The sequence below is a fragment of the Mesoplodon densirostris genome, chromosome 16 (assembly GCF_025265405.1).
Source record: "Mesoplodon densirostris isolate mMesDen1 chromosome 16, mMesDen1 primary haplotype, whole genome shotgun sequence".
Classification (NCBI taxonomy): Eukaryota; Metazoa; Chordata; class Mammalia; order Artiodactyla; family Ziphiidae; genus Mesoplodon; species Mesoplodon densirostris.
The window spans coordinates 45392576-45407226 of NC_082676.1; the positions used below are offsets into that span (position 1 = coordinate 45392576).

The 14651-nt window shown below is 52.3% G+C and overlaps 1 protein-coding gene across 33 annotated transcripts; it reads left to right on the forward strand.

Moving 5' to 3' along the window:
• The first annotated feature begins 3316 nt into the window (after window positions 1-3316).
• Window positions 3317-14651, forward strand: ATXN2L (ataxin 2 like). 33 transcript variants are annotated; one of them, XM_060078977.1, is made up of 24 exons: window positions 3317-3813; window positions 5309-5345; window positions 5570-5626; window positions 5717-5788; window positions 6187-6337; window positions 6741-6865; window positions 7718-7809; window positions 8263-8463; window positions 9073-9248; window positions 9421-9531; window positions 10086-10280; window positions 10369-10440; window positions 10678-10748; window positions 10925-11220; window positions 11299-11368; window positions 11704-11850; window positions 11975-12047; window positions 12141-12328; window positions 12678-12807; window positions 12897-13018; window positions 13184-13396; window positions 13530-13773; window positions 13923-14082; window positions 14347-14414. In XM_060078977.1, the coding sequence occupies exons 1-23, from the start codon at window positions 3518-3520 to the stop codon at window positions 14075-14077; spliced, it is 3294 nt and encodes a 1097-aa protein (XP_059934960.1). In that variant the 5' UTR covers window positions 3317-3517; the 3' UTR covers window positions 14078-14082; window positions 14347-14414. The 33 variants fall into 33 exon arrangements, 31 of the variants coding, with proteins under 31 accessions (XP_059934960.1, XP_059934958.1, XP_059934967.1 ...); XM_060078975.1 differs by having other exon boundaries at window positions 14324-14413; XM_060078984.1 differs by having other exon boundaries at window positions 14046-14082; window positions 14324-14413.

Below are 14651 nucleotides of genomic sequence, written 5' to 3' on the forward strand. Positions count from 1 at the left end.
GTTGTAGCTCACGGGCTCTATAGCGCCGGCTCAGTAGTTGTGGCGCATGGGTTGAGGTGCTCCGTGGCATGTGGGATCTTCCTGGACCAGGGTGCGAACCCATGTCCCCTGCATTGGCAGGCGGATTCTTAACCACTGCGCCACCAGGGAAGCCCAAGGGTGTTATTTTTACGTATCTAAAATAGTGTTGGGTTCATTTATTTATGTCTGTATTCAGATTTTAGGTACTCTGTTTCTGTTGATTTAATTTTTTAATACGTTGACCATTATTTGAAAAGTTAAAACTATATGAAAAGGCTCAAAGAAGTGTCTCCCTTTCCCCATTCAGGGCACTGTTGTTTCCCTCAACAAGAGGGATGTAACCCAACAACCAAGGAACCCTCATCTTCTCCCACCCCTCATGGGTGCCCAATTTTATTAGTTTTTGGTTTACCCTTCTTGTGTTTTTCTTTGGAAGAATTTGCAGATATATTTGTTTTCTTATTTCCCCTTCTTCCTTGCACACAGGAAGCATAGTTTATACTCTTTGCTTTCTTCACTTAACAGTATACCCTGGAGATCACTCCAGAGCAAATCACAGTGATATAATCTCTAAGTTGCAGGTAATAAGACATTTCATTCATTTATCAATTTATTGAATGACTGTGTGCCAGCCACTGAGCTAGACAGGAAGGACAGAGAAATGAGTAAAATACAGTCCCTGACCTTAATGACCTTAGGCTCCAATGGAAGGGGGAGCCGAAAAAAAAAAAGAAAATCACAGTGTTCTGGGAACCTGGAGGAGGGAGTCAATAACAAGATGTTGGAAAGGACTGACACCTGAGCTTGAAGAATGAGAAGTAGGTGAAGAAACAGCACATGTAAAGGCAGAGCTGAATAAGGGCAAGGCATGTTGCGGAAATGGGAGTTTAACAGGCTGAGACATAACAGAGTGTGGGAGCAGAATGTGGGTGGGGAGACAGGAGTGCCCATGACGAGGCTGGGGAGGTGGCATAATGCCAGGAAAGAGCTAGACAGTTATTCAGGCAACCAGGAGACATGGTCCTCAAAATACCTCTTGGATCCATCCACTTCATAGGTATTTAATTGACTGCCTGCATTGTGCCAGGTATCGCAGAAGGAGCAGCAAGAATAAGATCCCAGCCGTTAGGGAGCTGATACCAGCAGGAAAACAGTACGAAAGGGAGCTCACAGAATACAGTGGAGAAAATTGCTGGCCAAACACAGAGGGAGGGAACCTAACACTCTAAAAAGCTAGGAGAGAGGTGGGGCGAAGGAATAGTTCCCAAAGAGTAAGGTAAACTTTTAGCTAAGTGTGTGCATGTTCAGGGGAGAGTTTGGAGCTGGAGGAGTTCCAGTGCTAATGCCTGAGCGAAGAGAGAATGACATGTTGAAAGGTTCGCCAGGATTAAGACCACAGACCCGGGCTTCCCTGGTGGCGCAGCGGTTGAGAGTCCGCCTGCCAATGCAGGGGACACGGGTTCGTGCCCCGGTCTGGGAAGATCCCACATGCCGCGGAGCGGCTGGGCCCGTGAGCCATGGCCGTTGAGCCTGCGCGTCCAGAGCCTGTGCCCCGCAACGGGAGAGGCCACAGCAGTGACAGGCCCACGTAACGCAAAAAAAAAAAAAAAGACCACAGACCCATCACTCCACTCCACTCTCCACTTTGCAAAGAAAGAGTCATCCTTTAACAATGCAAATCTCTTCATTTTCTGTAAAAGGCTCCCCACTGCTTTGAGGATGATGTCCACGTCTCTTTTTAAAAAATAATTAATTAATTTTTTGGGCTGTGTTGGGTCTTCGTTGCAGTGCCCGGGCTTCTCATTGTGGTGGCTTCTCTTGTTGTGGAGCTTGAGCTCTAGGTGCGTGGGCTTCAGTAGCTGTGGCATGCAGGCTCAGTAGTTGTGGCGCACAGGCTTAGTTGCTCTGTGGCACGTGGGATCTTCCCAGACGAGGGCTCAAACCCGTGTCCCCTGCATTGGCAGGTGGATTCTTAACCACTGTGCCACCAGGGAAGTGCCTTTTTTTTTTATTTAAAAAAAATATTTATTTGGCTGCACCAGGTATTTGTTATGGACCACAGATCTTCGTTGTGGCATGCAGGATCTTCAGTTGTGGCATGTGAGATCTAGTTCCCTGACCAGGGATCAAACCCGGGCCCCCTGCATTGGGAGCACGGAGTCTTAGCCACTAGACCACCAGGGAAGTCCCTCCACATCTCTTTTAAACTCTGGTCCCAGGTTACTTACCTTTCCAGTTTTTGTGTTGCTTTTTTTAAATTCCTCCCTCTTATTTTATACTCGACATAATGAAGTTTTCTTACCCTGTCATATCCTATTTCTCCTGACTAGAAATCCATCATCCAAAGCTGAATTAGCTGTACTATCATAGTGCCCTGTGCTTCACCTAATAGATCTCATCTAATTCTCTGAATCTACCATTAGTTTGAACTCCTTGAGAGCAAGAAGTGGTTTAATTAGTTACATCCGAAGCACCTAGCCTAATGTCCTAATGCCCAACTAATTTGAATGAATGAAGGCTGCCTTCATTGCGGAGTTGGGTAGATTTTGAACTAGACCCTAGGAACTATGGCCTTCAGTCTCTTTCTTACTACAGTTTAAGGGTTCATCCTAGGGCATGGAGAAACCATTAGGTTGAAAATCATTAAAATAATATAGAATTAGGCATAGATTTATCCCCAAAGATCAGTATACTCAAACTGATAACTTTAATGCCTATCAGTCTTTTATATAAAGCAGATAAGGTCCCCATGCAACGTACCACAAGCCTAGGATAAGTCCCTGGTCTAGTCGCGGGATTTCTTTTTGCACTCAAGACTCCGCCCATGGGCCCCCAAATGGCGGAAGAACTGCACCCTTCGTCGTGACTTCTCACACGACTGCGGAGGTATCCCGACGCTACGCCGGCGGCCTAGGCGGGGCGGCCGGCTCTTCCTTCCTCTCTGCTTCTTCGGCTCCACCCCCAGCGCTTCACACGCTCATTGTGAAGCGACAGCGGTCGGCAGCCTTCCAGGCTCCTTGAGACCTAGAGACCATAAGTCCTTGGCGCGCGTGAGCGCCCGCGCTGCTCTTTCCCAACTCCAAAGGCGAGGGGCGCGAGATTCACCTTTTTTTATTCTCGCCTCTCCCGCCCGGAGCTAAACGCCGCGGTGCGCGCGGACAGCTCGCGCCGCCGCTCCCTCCTCCCTCTTCGGGAGCTCCCGCCCGGGCGCTCTTCCCCCTCCCCTTTCCCCGGCGACGCGCACGCGCGCCAAGCCGGCTCGCGCCCTCTCGCTTTCCTCCGGCCCGCGAGACCCCCTCCCCTTCCGCCTCGCGGTGCTTCCTCGCACCGCGGTCTTCTCTCTCCACCCCTGACACCGCGGGGCTCGCCCCCGCCCGCCAACGGCGGGTCCCTAGCTTCCCAGTCCCCGTCGTTTCCCGCGCTCTCCGGCGGGGGCCCAGCCCCGGCTTCCTCTCTCCCTCCCTTCCCCCTAATTCCCCTTCCGGACGCTGCCATCATGTTGAAGCCTCAGCCGCCACAACAGACCTCCCAGCCCCAGCAGCCGCCCCCCACGCAACAGGCCGTGGCCCGCCGGCCTCCCGGGGGCACCAGCCCTCCCAACGGCGGCCTCCCGGGGCCCCTGGCCTCCACCTCGGCTCCCCCAGGGCCTCCCGCCGCTGCTTCCCCCTGCTTGGGGCCTGCAGCCGCTGCCGGGAGCGGGCTCCGCCGGGGAGCTGAGGGCATCTTGGCGCCGCCGCCGCAGCAGCAGCAACATCAGGAGAGGCCAGGGGCAGCGGCCATCGGTAGTGCCAGGTGAGGATGGGTGGGTTTCCACCTCGCTGGAGCCGAGGTGGCTGAGACACCGCGCGAGGCGGACTTCCAGCCTGGCCACCTTTGAGGGGCGCCAGGGGGAGTGGGGAAACCCCGTGAAGCTGGGGTTGGGCCCCTCAGGTCCAAACAGGTTGGAGGAAAAGGGTCCCCGGATGGCCACCGGGGCATTTAGGGATCGTGTTCAGCTCTGCGAGCCTAGTCAGGGCTCGGGACCTGGGCTTTAAGGGCAGGCAGGGCGCATCCTGCCAGCGGCGTCGGAACGAGGAGTTTGGGGGGGGGGTGAAGAGGTGATCGGGGTCCCCGGCTCCATTACCACGAAGGGTCTGGCGGTCCCCGGCTTCAGCCAATGGGGAGTCAGCTGTGGGAAGGGGTCCCTGGCCGTAGCCAATGGAGGGGGGCGCGCGGCCCACAGTTTGGCCAATGGGGAGGGAGGGACTTGGGAGCGAGTTGCTACCTCCCCCTTCCCAGTCTGGCCAGTAGGAGGGGAGCAGGGTGGGCGGGGGGACGGAAGGAGGGACGAAGCTGGGAGGACTGCGGGTCGGGAACCTCCAGCGCGCGCGCGCGCTCTTCCCCTACGTGTGCGCGGATGCTCTGTCTTATGACCCGGCCATTCTCCAACCCCGGGTAACATATAGGGCAGCTGCTGGGAGTGTGCGTGGACGGGATCGCCTGGTGTTCTTGGATGAGTGGTGGACACCCCACTCGGTTTCTTCTGTGTGTGGGTGTATGGAATTGAGAGTGGAGGTACACGCAGGCGCAGTGGGTTCTGATCGCGGGGGGGGGTTGGAAGAGGCCTGTGGGCTTTAGTGCGCAGGCGCAGACCGGGCGAGGCTTCCCGGTGGATAGGTTTTGCGGCTGCGCTGTCCCCCAGCCCCGCCAACGGCCCCCCTGATCGCCCTCTTCAACCGCTGGTTACATCACCCAGCGAGGAGCAGGGTTACCGGGCGATAGGTGACCCCTCCCAGAGTGGGTAACAGGCTGAATGAGTAAAGAAGTCGAGAAGGGTGGATTGTAGAGGGAGTACCCCCACCCTCCAGGGTTTAGGACGTAAAAATGATGGTCTTTTCTGTTTCGGAAATAATATGCCTGAGCTAGGTAGTTCCAAATCTGCCCCCTCTGAGTTTCCACCTTTACATCGGGGGTGGGTTATTTGTTGTCGAATATTGTAGCATTTGTCTTTTGGAAGCATGCAGCCCTGGCCCTCTTGCAGAAAGTGAAACGGTTGTGTTGAATTGGCTCTTAAAGCAATTGACAGCCGTTGATGATTGACTGGCATTTGGAGAAAATGGCTTTTAATGCCTGTGTTTCTTCCTCTATAAAGTGAGAATTTGAAAATCTTGTTGATTAATTGGTTTGTACCCTAAATGATCATTTAAACATGGTATCTGGCTCTAGCATACCAAGTTCTTTGAAATCAGTTGTATAAGAGGGATTGAACATATTTAAATAACTTGTTTCTCATTTCTTTCTCTTACAGGGGACAAAGCACAGGAAAGGGACCCCCACAGTCACCGGTGAGTGCCTTCCCCCCCCCCCGCCTAAGGTACAGAGACGTAAAAGATGTATATGTGGGGATATAGGGCAGATTAGGTGCAGAAATAGTCAGATGGGTTCAGAAGTGCAAGGGGCCCAGCACGTACAGTGCAAGGTGGGTGTGAGTGGAATGTGGACATTTTGAAGGAAGGTGAGATGGTGACTGGCTGTTCCTTTATTTGTCCCTCTCCTGTGTTACTGACAGGTGTTTGAGGGTGTCTACAACAATTCCAGAATGCTGCATTTCCTTACAGCTGTTGTGGTAAGTGGGTACCTAACCCCTAGGTTGAGGAATGTAATGCATAAGTTTGCTAGAGGCACTCTTCTTACCCGCCCCCGCCCCCCCTTTCAGGGCTCCACTTGTGATGTAAAGGTAAAGAATGGTACCACCTATGAAGGTATCTTCAAGACACTGAGCTCAAAGGTCAGTGTATTCAAATTAGCTTAGCTTTGGAGTTACATGGGAGGAAGAGGAGGAGAATGAAATAGGCTCATTGCAGATATAAATTGAGTGGTGTTGGTCAGCATTGTGGCTGTACTCATTTTTGTAGGCCTGTGCCGGAATAGTGCTGCATGCACTTAAAAGATATGGGTTTGAGATTTGAGGGCTCGGTACTTTGATGTTAAAATGCTCAACTTTAAAAATGTGAATTTTTAAGTTTGGGACTTTGGCTAAGTCCTGTGGCTGGTGTTGAGAAGACAGTGCACGTGAGAATGTGGTGTTGGGGAAAGTTTAGAAAGGGTAAAACAAAAGTAGTCATATTTTTGTCTTCACATTTCTTGATACTGACCCTTGGGTGTTGGGAAATGGGACTTTTGTAGTTTGAACTGGCAGTAGACGCTGTGCATCGGAAAGCATTGGAGCCAGCAGGTGGCCCTCGTCGGGAAGACATTGTGGACACCATGGTATTTAAGCCAAGTGATGTCATGCTTGTCCACTTCCGAAATGTTGACTTCAATTATGCTACTAAAGGTATTTTTTTGGGCCAGGGTGTTATGTCAGACCCACTTCTTGAGTAGAGGGCAGAGAACGTGATGACTTGTTTCTCCTCCTCCCTCCCCCTCTTTACCATCTTCCTTTATTTCTGAGGAAGATGGCTAGATTTTTCTTCTTGAGAATATGTCTTAATGTCTAAGATACAGTGGAATGAATTCCAGCCTGTGTTGTGGTTCTTCATACTTTCCTTGCTTTGTTTTCAACTCCTTGTTCCTTTTGAACTCTTAGAATGAGGCTTCTTATGCTGCACCCCACCCCTTGCCCCCACCCCCCAAACTCTGACACACAGAAACTTTTCTTTACTCCCGTGGTGGGAGGGGTGTTGGAAAGAAGGCTGTGAAATATCACCTGACTCCTGATCTTCAATCTGCCCTCACAGACAAGTTCACTGATTCAGCCATTGCCATGAACTCGAAGGTGAATGGGGAGCACAAAGAGAAGGTGCTTCAGCGCTGGGAGGGGGGCGACAGCAACAGCGATGACTACGACCTGGAGTCTGACATGGTACAGTCTCCTTCCCCGAGAACCTGAGAGCTGGGGAGCTCTGCTGGCAGAATGTGGGTTGTTGACACGACATAATTCTTGGAACCAAGAGTTGCTGGGGTGGGCGGGGGGATCTCTTTTACTATTGCTTGTTGATGGCAGTTAGATTCCAATGGAAAAGTACAGAAAATGACAAAACAAAAATACCTGTTCTTCCATCATCTGTGATTGACAACTGTTAACCTTTGCTTCAAGTCAGTTTCTTTCCAGCCCGGAAAAAAAAAAAAAAAAGATGAGATTGAGTACTGTGTAGGCCCATTTTCCTTTCTCAAAACAACTACCGTGACCATTTAAAGTTGCTCATTAGTGAGTGCATTGTTATTTCACTGCATTAATTTGTCTAAAATTTACTTTTCTTGCTTATAGATTTTGAATTTTTCATGTTGGTCTGTGGATCTAGTCATTGTTCTTAACTGTTGTGTATTGTCCTATTTATATACATGTACATGTATGTATACACAACAAATTGTATTTATCCCTTTCCTTACTGATTGGTGTTTGTTTGGCCATTATTTTTGGTATTAAAAATAGCACCTTAGTGAATTGTTAGAATATGTATCCCCATGTACATGTGCCAGAATTTCCCTGGGATATAAACCTGGAAATGGATGTTAGGTCTTAAAGACTTCTCTTTTGCTAGATATTGCCGGTTTGTACTACAGTCCGTGGTACTAGTTGACATTCCTACCAGCTGTGTTCCTTTTTTCACTCTTGATTTGGTCAGATTTTTAATCTTTCAATCTGATGGATGACAAAGACAGGTTATTGTTGCTTTCCTTCCTGGGTTTTAAAACATTCTCCCTTTTCCTTCAGTCCAATGGATGGGACCCCAATGAAATGTTCAAGTTCAATGAGGAGAACTACGGCGTAAAGACCACCTATGACAGCAGTCTCTCTTCTTACACGTGAGTGTCTTTTGGTACTTCTCACGTGGTACAGCTTTAGGTGTGGGGTCATCAACAGAAGGCGGGTGGGTCTCTAGGTGGAACATAGCTTTTGTACATGCTTTTCTGGGTGCTGAGTTGCCCTCTCCCCACTCCTGATCTGCCTGTGAACTGCTCCCACAGAGGTTTTCTCTTTTCTCTTAACCTTGATTCCATGAGTAGAATTAACTGCTTTCTTGTCCATACTTTTCCTCTAAAACCTTAACAGATTTATATATGTGTCTAAGTGTCCCTCAGATTCAGAGATAGGCCTTGCTGCTCTGCCTGGGACCCTCCTAGATGCCAGTTCAATACATGCCGAGTTGTTGAAGGGTTTAAACACCTACATATCTGAGTTGGTGATAGGACTGATAGAAATGTCTTCCCTTTTGCCCCTCTTGTCCCGTGGCACTGGGATGGTCGTGGTCCTCTCAGGGTGCCCTTAGAGAAGGACAACTCAGAAGAATTTCGTCAGCGGGAGCTGCGTGCAGCCCAGTTGGCTCGAGAGATTGAATCGAGCCCCCAGTACCGCCTGCGGATTGCCATGGAGAACGACGACGGGCGCACCGAGGAGGAGAAGCACAGTGCGGTTCAGCGACAGGGTTCAGGGCGAGAGAGCCCCAGCTTGGCATCTAGGTGATTGCTAGGGGTGGCTGGTCCATGTGGGGCTCACCGTTTGGGCCAGGGCTTGGGCCAAGAGCTCGGTATACTCTTGTTGAAGCCTCACAGCCATATAGGTTAATACATAGTTATTCCCAGTTCTTAGGTTTAGGAGACTGAAGTCTACAATCATTAGATAATTTGTCCAAGGTAACAAGGCTAAAGCTTATGGATTAAGGACAGGTTTTTTCAGCTTTTTGATACATGTTCTTTTTTCCTCTGCATATTCATTCATATGTTTTTCTACTCTTCCCTTTATGAAAATGAAACCAAAGTGTATAGTGTCTTATAAAAGCTGCACCTGAAACCACAGTGTGATACTACTTTTCTTGTAGGTCAGGAGGGTTAGGATTGTGGAGTACTGGCTGCTTTGTTCTGGTCAGGAGTTGATGCAACATAAGGGCATAATCCTGGAGCCACAGAACACATAACCAGGACATTTCGTCAAGTGAAAGAGTGCAGACAGCCAAAGCCAGGCGTAGTTGTGTGTGTGTGTTGAGGCAGGAGGCAGACTTTAGGAGGAGGGCTTCATCTTTGTAAAATGTGTTTTGTGGCTACTTAATGTTATTTGAACTCTCTCCCCAGGGAGGGAAAGTATATCCCTCTACCCCAACGAGTTCGGGAAGGTCCCCGGGGAGGAGTTCGATGCAGTAGTTCTCGGGGTGGCCGGCCTGGCCTTAGCTCTTTGCCACCTCGTGGCCCTCACCATCTTGACAATAGCAGCCCTGGCCCAGGTTCTGAGACACGTGGTATCAATGGAGGTGAGTTATGAAGCAGACTTGTTGGGGGCAGGGAACAGGAAGGTAAGGAGGTGGGGAAGACAATTAAAAGGATTTAGATGGGTTAGAAGGAAGGTGTGTTGATGGTAATGTAATAGCAGGAACTCTGCCTCTTTTTTCCCATCTTTAAAAAAAAAAAAAAAAAAAAAATTAGGCCCTTCCCGCATGTCCCCTAAGGCACAGCGGCCTCTGAGAGGTGCCAAGACTCTGTCTTCCCCCAGCAGCAGGCCTTCTGGAGAAGCTTCTGTTCCACCTCCTCCTGCAGGTAAGATTCCAGTGGTGTTACGTGAAGAAATGGATAGAAATTTGTGAAGGGATGTAAATGTGTCAGTTGTTAGAATGCTGGGATGGGAGACAGTTTCAAGATATGATGAAAGGTGTTTTGGAGGCTTGGATTTATGCTTTTTAGTATATAATTTTTCAGTTTCCCTCGTGCAGAAATCCCAGCGTGGCAATCCATGGGTTGTGTCTGGCTGGCAGATGTGTTTTGTTTAAATTAGTTACCAACATTTTAAGACAGGAGAAAACAGGAAATTTCTAACGTTCTTTTGAAATACAGAAAGTTCTGCCAACACTGAACCTGTCTTGCTGCATAGCTCTGGTTGGCTGGAATTGAGTCATGCCTGTCCCTTTCAGCATTCCAGTCTTTCATGGTACCCATGAAGCCATTTTACCTGCTTACCTTACCTGCCTTGCCCTTCTAAGTATTTAGGTTTGTGACCTTGTGGATCAACTTTTCTTGGTGTTTCTGGTGAGTCCCCGGTACCCATTGCTCATTGACCAGCAGTGACTATCACGTCGTTCTCCCTTTTCTTCCAGTAGGCCGGATGTACCCGCCACGCTCTCCCAAGTCAGCTGCCCCTGCCCCAATCTCAGCTTCCTGTCCTGAGCCTCCCATCGGCTCAGCAGTACCGACCTCTTCAGCTTCCATCCCTGTGACATCATCAGTTGGGGATCCTGGAGTAGGCTCCATTTCCCCAGCTTCTCCAAAGATCTCACTGGCACCCACAGATGGTAAGAGCCACCTGCTTGAACGCCGTGGACAGTGGGAAGTGTGGTTCTGGAGAGAAGGGCCTTCATGCATCTCTACTTTCTTGTTCAGTAAAAGAACTCCCAGCCAAGGAACCTGGGAGAACGCTGGAGTCCCAGGAGCTGTCCCGAATAGCAGGGAAAGGTGAGGATTTTTTTTTTTTTTTTCAGAGTCTAATACCCCTTGGATTAGGACAGCCTTTCAGTTAGAAAAGTTGTTGGAATTCAGAAAAAGATAATGTGTATCAGCCCTTTGATCCTAACTTAAAGGGTTCTAAAGAGCTCTTCTTTTTTTCCATGGTTTCTTTGTCCTTTGGGATGCTATGTAGCCACCTTCGAGAAAAGAAATGTATATTTTTTTCTTTTTTGGTATTTCTCATAGTCCCTGGCCTTCAGAACGAGCAGAAACGCTTTCAACTGGAAGAACTGAGAAAATTTGGGGCCCAGTTTAAGGTGAGAAAAGTGTGGGAATGAGCTAGGATGTTAGGATAGAGATGAAGGGGGTTTATGGACTAGGCACTGGGTGGCACCAAGAGGTGAGAGCAAGCAAAGATGGAGGAAGGAAGGTGGGCTTGGGGTCTGGACTGGACAGTACTCTGTATGTTGTGTATGTGTTTCTCTCCTTCCAGCTTCAGCCCAGTAGCTCCCCTGAGACCAGCCTGGATCCTTTTCCTCCCCGGATCCTAAAGGAGGAGGCCAAAGGGAAGGAGAAGGAGGTTGATAGTCTTTTGGCTTCAGAGCCCATGGGGTCCCCTGTTTCCTCCAAGACAGAATCCATATCGGATAAGGAGGACAAATCACCCCTGCCACCAGCAGGAGGCGCCGAAGGGCCGGATCAGCCCCCACCGCCTTGCCCAAGCCAAACCAGTAGCCCCCCAGTGGGCCTCATCAAGGGAGATGACAAGGATGAGGGCCCTGTTGCTGAGTGAGTGGGGTGGGGAGCTGGGTGGGTATCGGGTGATGAGGGGAAACCGTGAGGATTTACTTTATTTTTCTCTCATAGACAAGTGAAGAAGTCAACATTGAACCCTAATGCCAAGGAGTTCAATCCCACTAAGCCCCTGCTGTCTGTGGTGAGATGGGATGAGGGAATGTGGGCTTTGGTTTCCATGAGGGAGACTTGGGAGCAGGGTGCTAGAGCACTGGAGGAGGAGCACAGGCCCTGACTCAGCGTGATCCTCTGTGCCTGCAAGCTTTGTGATCTTAGACAGGCCACTTAACCTCTCTGTCTCAGTTTCCTCGCCTGTAACTTGAGAAAGCTCATCTCATAGGGTTTGACGTGAGGCTTAACCAAGATAAAGCATAGGATGTGTTTGGCGCACAGCACTCCATGGATGCTGTTGATTGGTGGGGGGCGTGGTACGAAAGTCATTAAGATATCTTATACATGTCCTCCTTTGTCTCACAGAATAAATCCACCAGTACTCCAACTTCTCCTGGGCCCCGGACTCATTCAACTCCCTCCATCCCGGTGCTGACAGCAGGCCAGAGTGGGCTATATAGCCCGCAGTACATTTCCTACATACCTCAGATCCACATGGGACCAGCTGTTCAGGTGAGAGAAGAGACTGGGTGGCCCAGGGTAAGAGGTTTGGCTGGGCTACCTGAGGGACCGAGTCACACCTGTTCTGAGCATTTATAAGCAAATCATTCAGTCTCACCTGTGTTCTTGTTCCAAGGCACCTCAGATGTATCCATATCCTGTGTCCAACTCAGTGCCTGGACAGCAGGGCAAGTACCGGGGAGCAAAAGGTGAGCAGGGTCAGGAGGGGCAGTCGGTGGCACTGCCTAGTGCCTGCTGGCAGATGGAGCTTGAGCTCTGCACTATTTTCCCCCCACTGGCAGGCTCCCTGCCCCCCCAGCGCTCGGACCAACACCAGCCAGCCTCAGCCCCTCCGATGATGCAGGCTGCCGCCGCTGCTGGCCCCCCTCTGGTGGCTGCCACACCTTATTCTTCCTACATCCCCTACAATCCACAGCAGTTCCCAGGCCAGCCCGCCATGATGCAGCCCATGGCCCACTACCCCTCGCAGGTGACTGAGGCGCGGGAGGAGAGAGGCGTGCAGCGCCCCCTCTTTAGAAAACCTGTCTTCTCCACCTCCCAGACGCCAGGAGCTGGCAGGGGAGGCAGGCAGAGTTCTGGGTGGTGGTGTCCCACATGGGCTTCAGTCCTGGCTCTGGTAAGACCTGTGCAAGGCAGCGGATCCCTGGGCCTTAGTAGTGCTACACTTTATAAGGAAAAAAACTTAGTAGGGTTATTGTGAACAGGAAGCTGGGTGGTCGTGATGAGACCAGGGTAGCGCTGTGCTCAGGGTGCTTGGCAGCAGGCTATGCCTCCCGAGCCCTCCGCTGTGCCGACCGCTCCTCTCCTTGCTCCTCCAGCCGGTGTTTGCCCCCATGCTTCAAAGCAACCCACGCATGCTGACGTCGGGGAGCCATCCCCAGGCCATTGTGTCATCCTCCACCCCTCAGTACCCTTCTGCAGAGCAGCCCACCCCTCAAGCCCTTTATGGTGAGTTCTGTACCCTCCCCCTCCAGGCTGTGCTCCTCCGCCCCCTCCAGTGTGCTCAGCCCTGATTCTCTCCCCCTTTCCTGCTGTAGCCACTGTTCACCAGTCCTATCCACACCATGCCACGCAGCTCCATGCCCACCAGCCGCAGCCGGCCACCACGCCTACTGGGAGCCAGCCGCAGTCCCAGCATGCAGCCCCCAGTCCCGTCCAGGTGCCTGCCATGGGGGATCCAAGTGGGTGGGGCAGGAATGGGTGGCTGCAAGAGGGATAAGCTAGGGGTCATTCCCCAGCCGGGAGGGAGGACCAGGGGTCAGCAAGTGGTAGGCTGGGGGACCGGAGGAGGAAGTGGCACTCACTCTCCACCTCTCCTTGACAGCACCAGGCGGGGCAGGCCCCACACCTGGGCAGTGGACAGCCACAGCAGAACCTGTACCACCCAGGGGCCCTGACAGGCACGCCACCTTCTCTGCCGCCGGGACCTTCTGCGCAGTCCCCTCAGAGCAGCTTCCCCCAGCCAGCCGCTGTGTATGCTATTCATGCCCACCAGCAGCTGCCCCACGGCTTCACCAACATGGCCCATGTTACCCAGGTAAGAGCCCACGTGACCTGCCTTGCCACAAGGACCTGAACCCTCGGTGCACCTTTCACTTCAGGCTCCTGACACTGGGATTTTCAGAGCCCGTGTCTGAAAGGTGCTCACAGCTGCTTTTTGTTCTCTGCAGGCCCATGTCCAAACTGGAATCACAGCAGCCCCGCCCCCTCACCCTGGGGCTCCCCACCCGCCCCAGGTGATGCTGCTGCACCCACCCCAGAGCCATGGGGGCCCCCCCCAAGGCGCGGTGCCCCAGAGTGGGGTGCCTGCACTCTCAGCTTCCACACCCTCACCCTATCCCTACATCGGACACCCCCAAGGTGAGCAGCCTGGCCAGGCGCCTGGATTTCCAGGAGGAGCCGATGACAGGATTCGTGAGTTCTCGTTAGCTGGGGGAATTTGGCATGGAAGAGCTGATGGGCTGCAGGTGGGGCAGGATGCACGGGTTCTGGGTGGGGAGTGAGGGGTCTTGGAGGCAGGGCTGTCCCACAGGGCGCCTGCCGACCTGCACCTATCTGTGAAGTATGTAGGGTGGGCAGAAGCCACAGTCGCCGCCGCCAGGGGCTTGCTCCTGGCTCTGTCCTTTGCTTCCCTCCGTCCTCGCTCAGTTGTGATCCAGCAGCCCCCCTCCCCACTGCCTCCCCAGCTCTCAGTGACCCCGACTGTCTCCTGACTTAGCCGAGGTAAGGTCAGCGCAGCAGACAGGGCCAGGCTGGGGTGTGGGGGGCTGAGCTGGGCACATGAGGAAGGGCTCTGGCTCACTGGGAAACGGCGATTGATCTGTGCTTCTGACAGCCCCATGAGACACCTTGAGGAGGCGCTCCTACCAGCACTGCCCCACACCCCGCACTGGACGGCACTGGATGCAGGGACAGCTGCTTGGGTTCTAATGCTCCTGCTCTCTTCTCTTTCCCCTCCAACCAGTTCAATCTCATCCCTCCCAGCAGCTCCCCTTCCACCCCCCGGGGAACTGAAGATTGTCCTGGCCGCGACCTGAGACCTCCATGAGTGGAGGGAAGAGTGACCTATGTCTCTTCCCCCAGCAGCTCGGACCAGTCCCAGCCCCCCAATCCCCCTTTCCCCCCGGGGGTGGGGGGAGCTGGGGGAATTCCTGCCAAGCACCTTGAATGGGAAGGGCCTCAAAGTGGGTAGGGCCGGGGTCCAGCGGGGGTGGGGGGTTCCTGCTGTGCCCCTGCCCATCCCCACCCCATCTTGCCCTTCCATCCTCTCATCTATCCCCCCCACTGGAGAC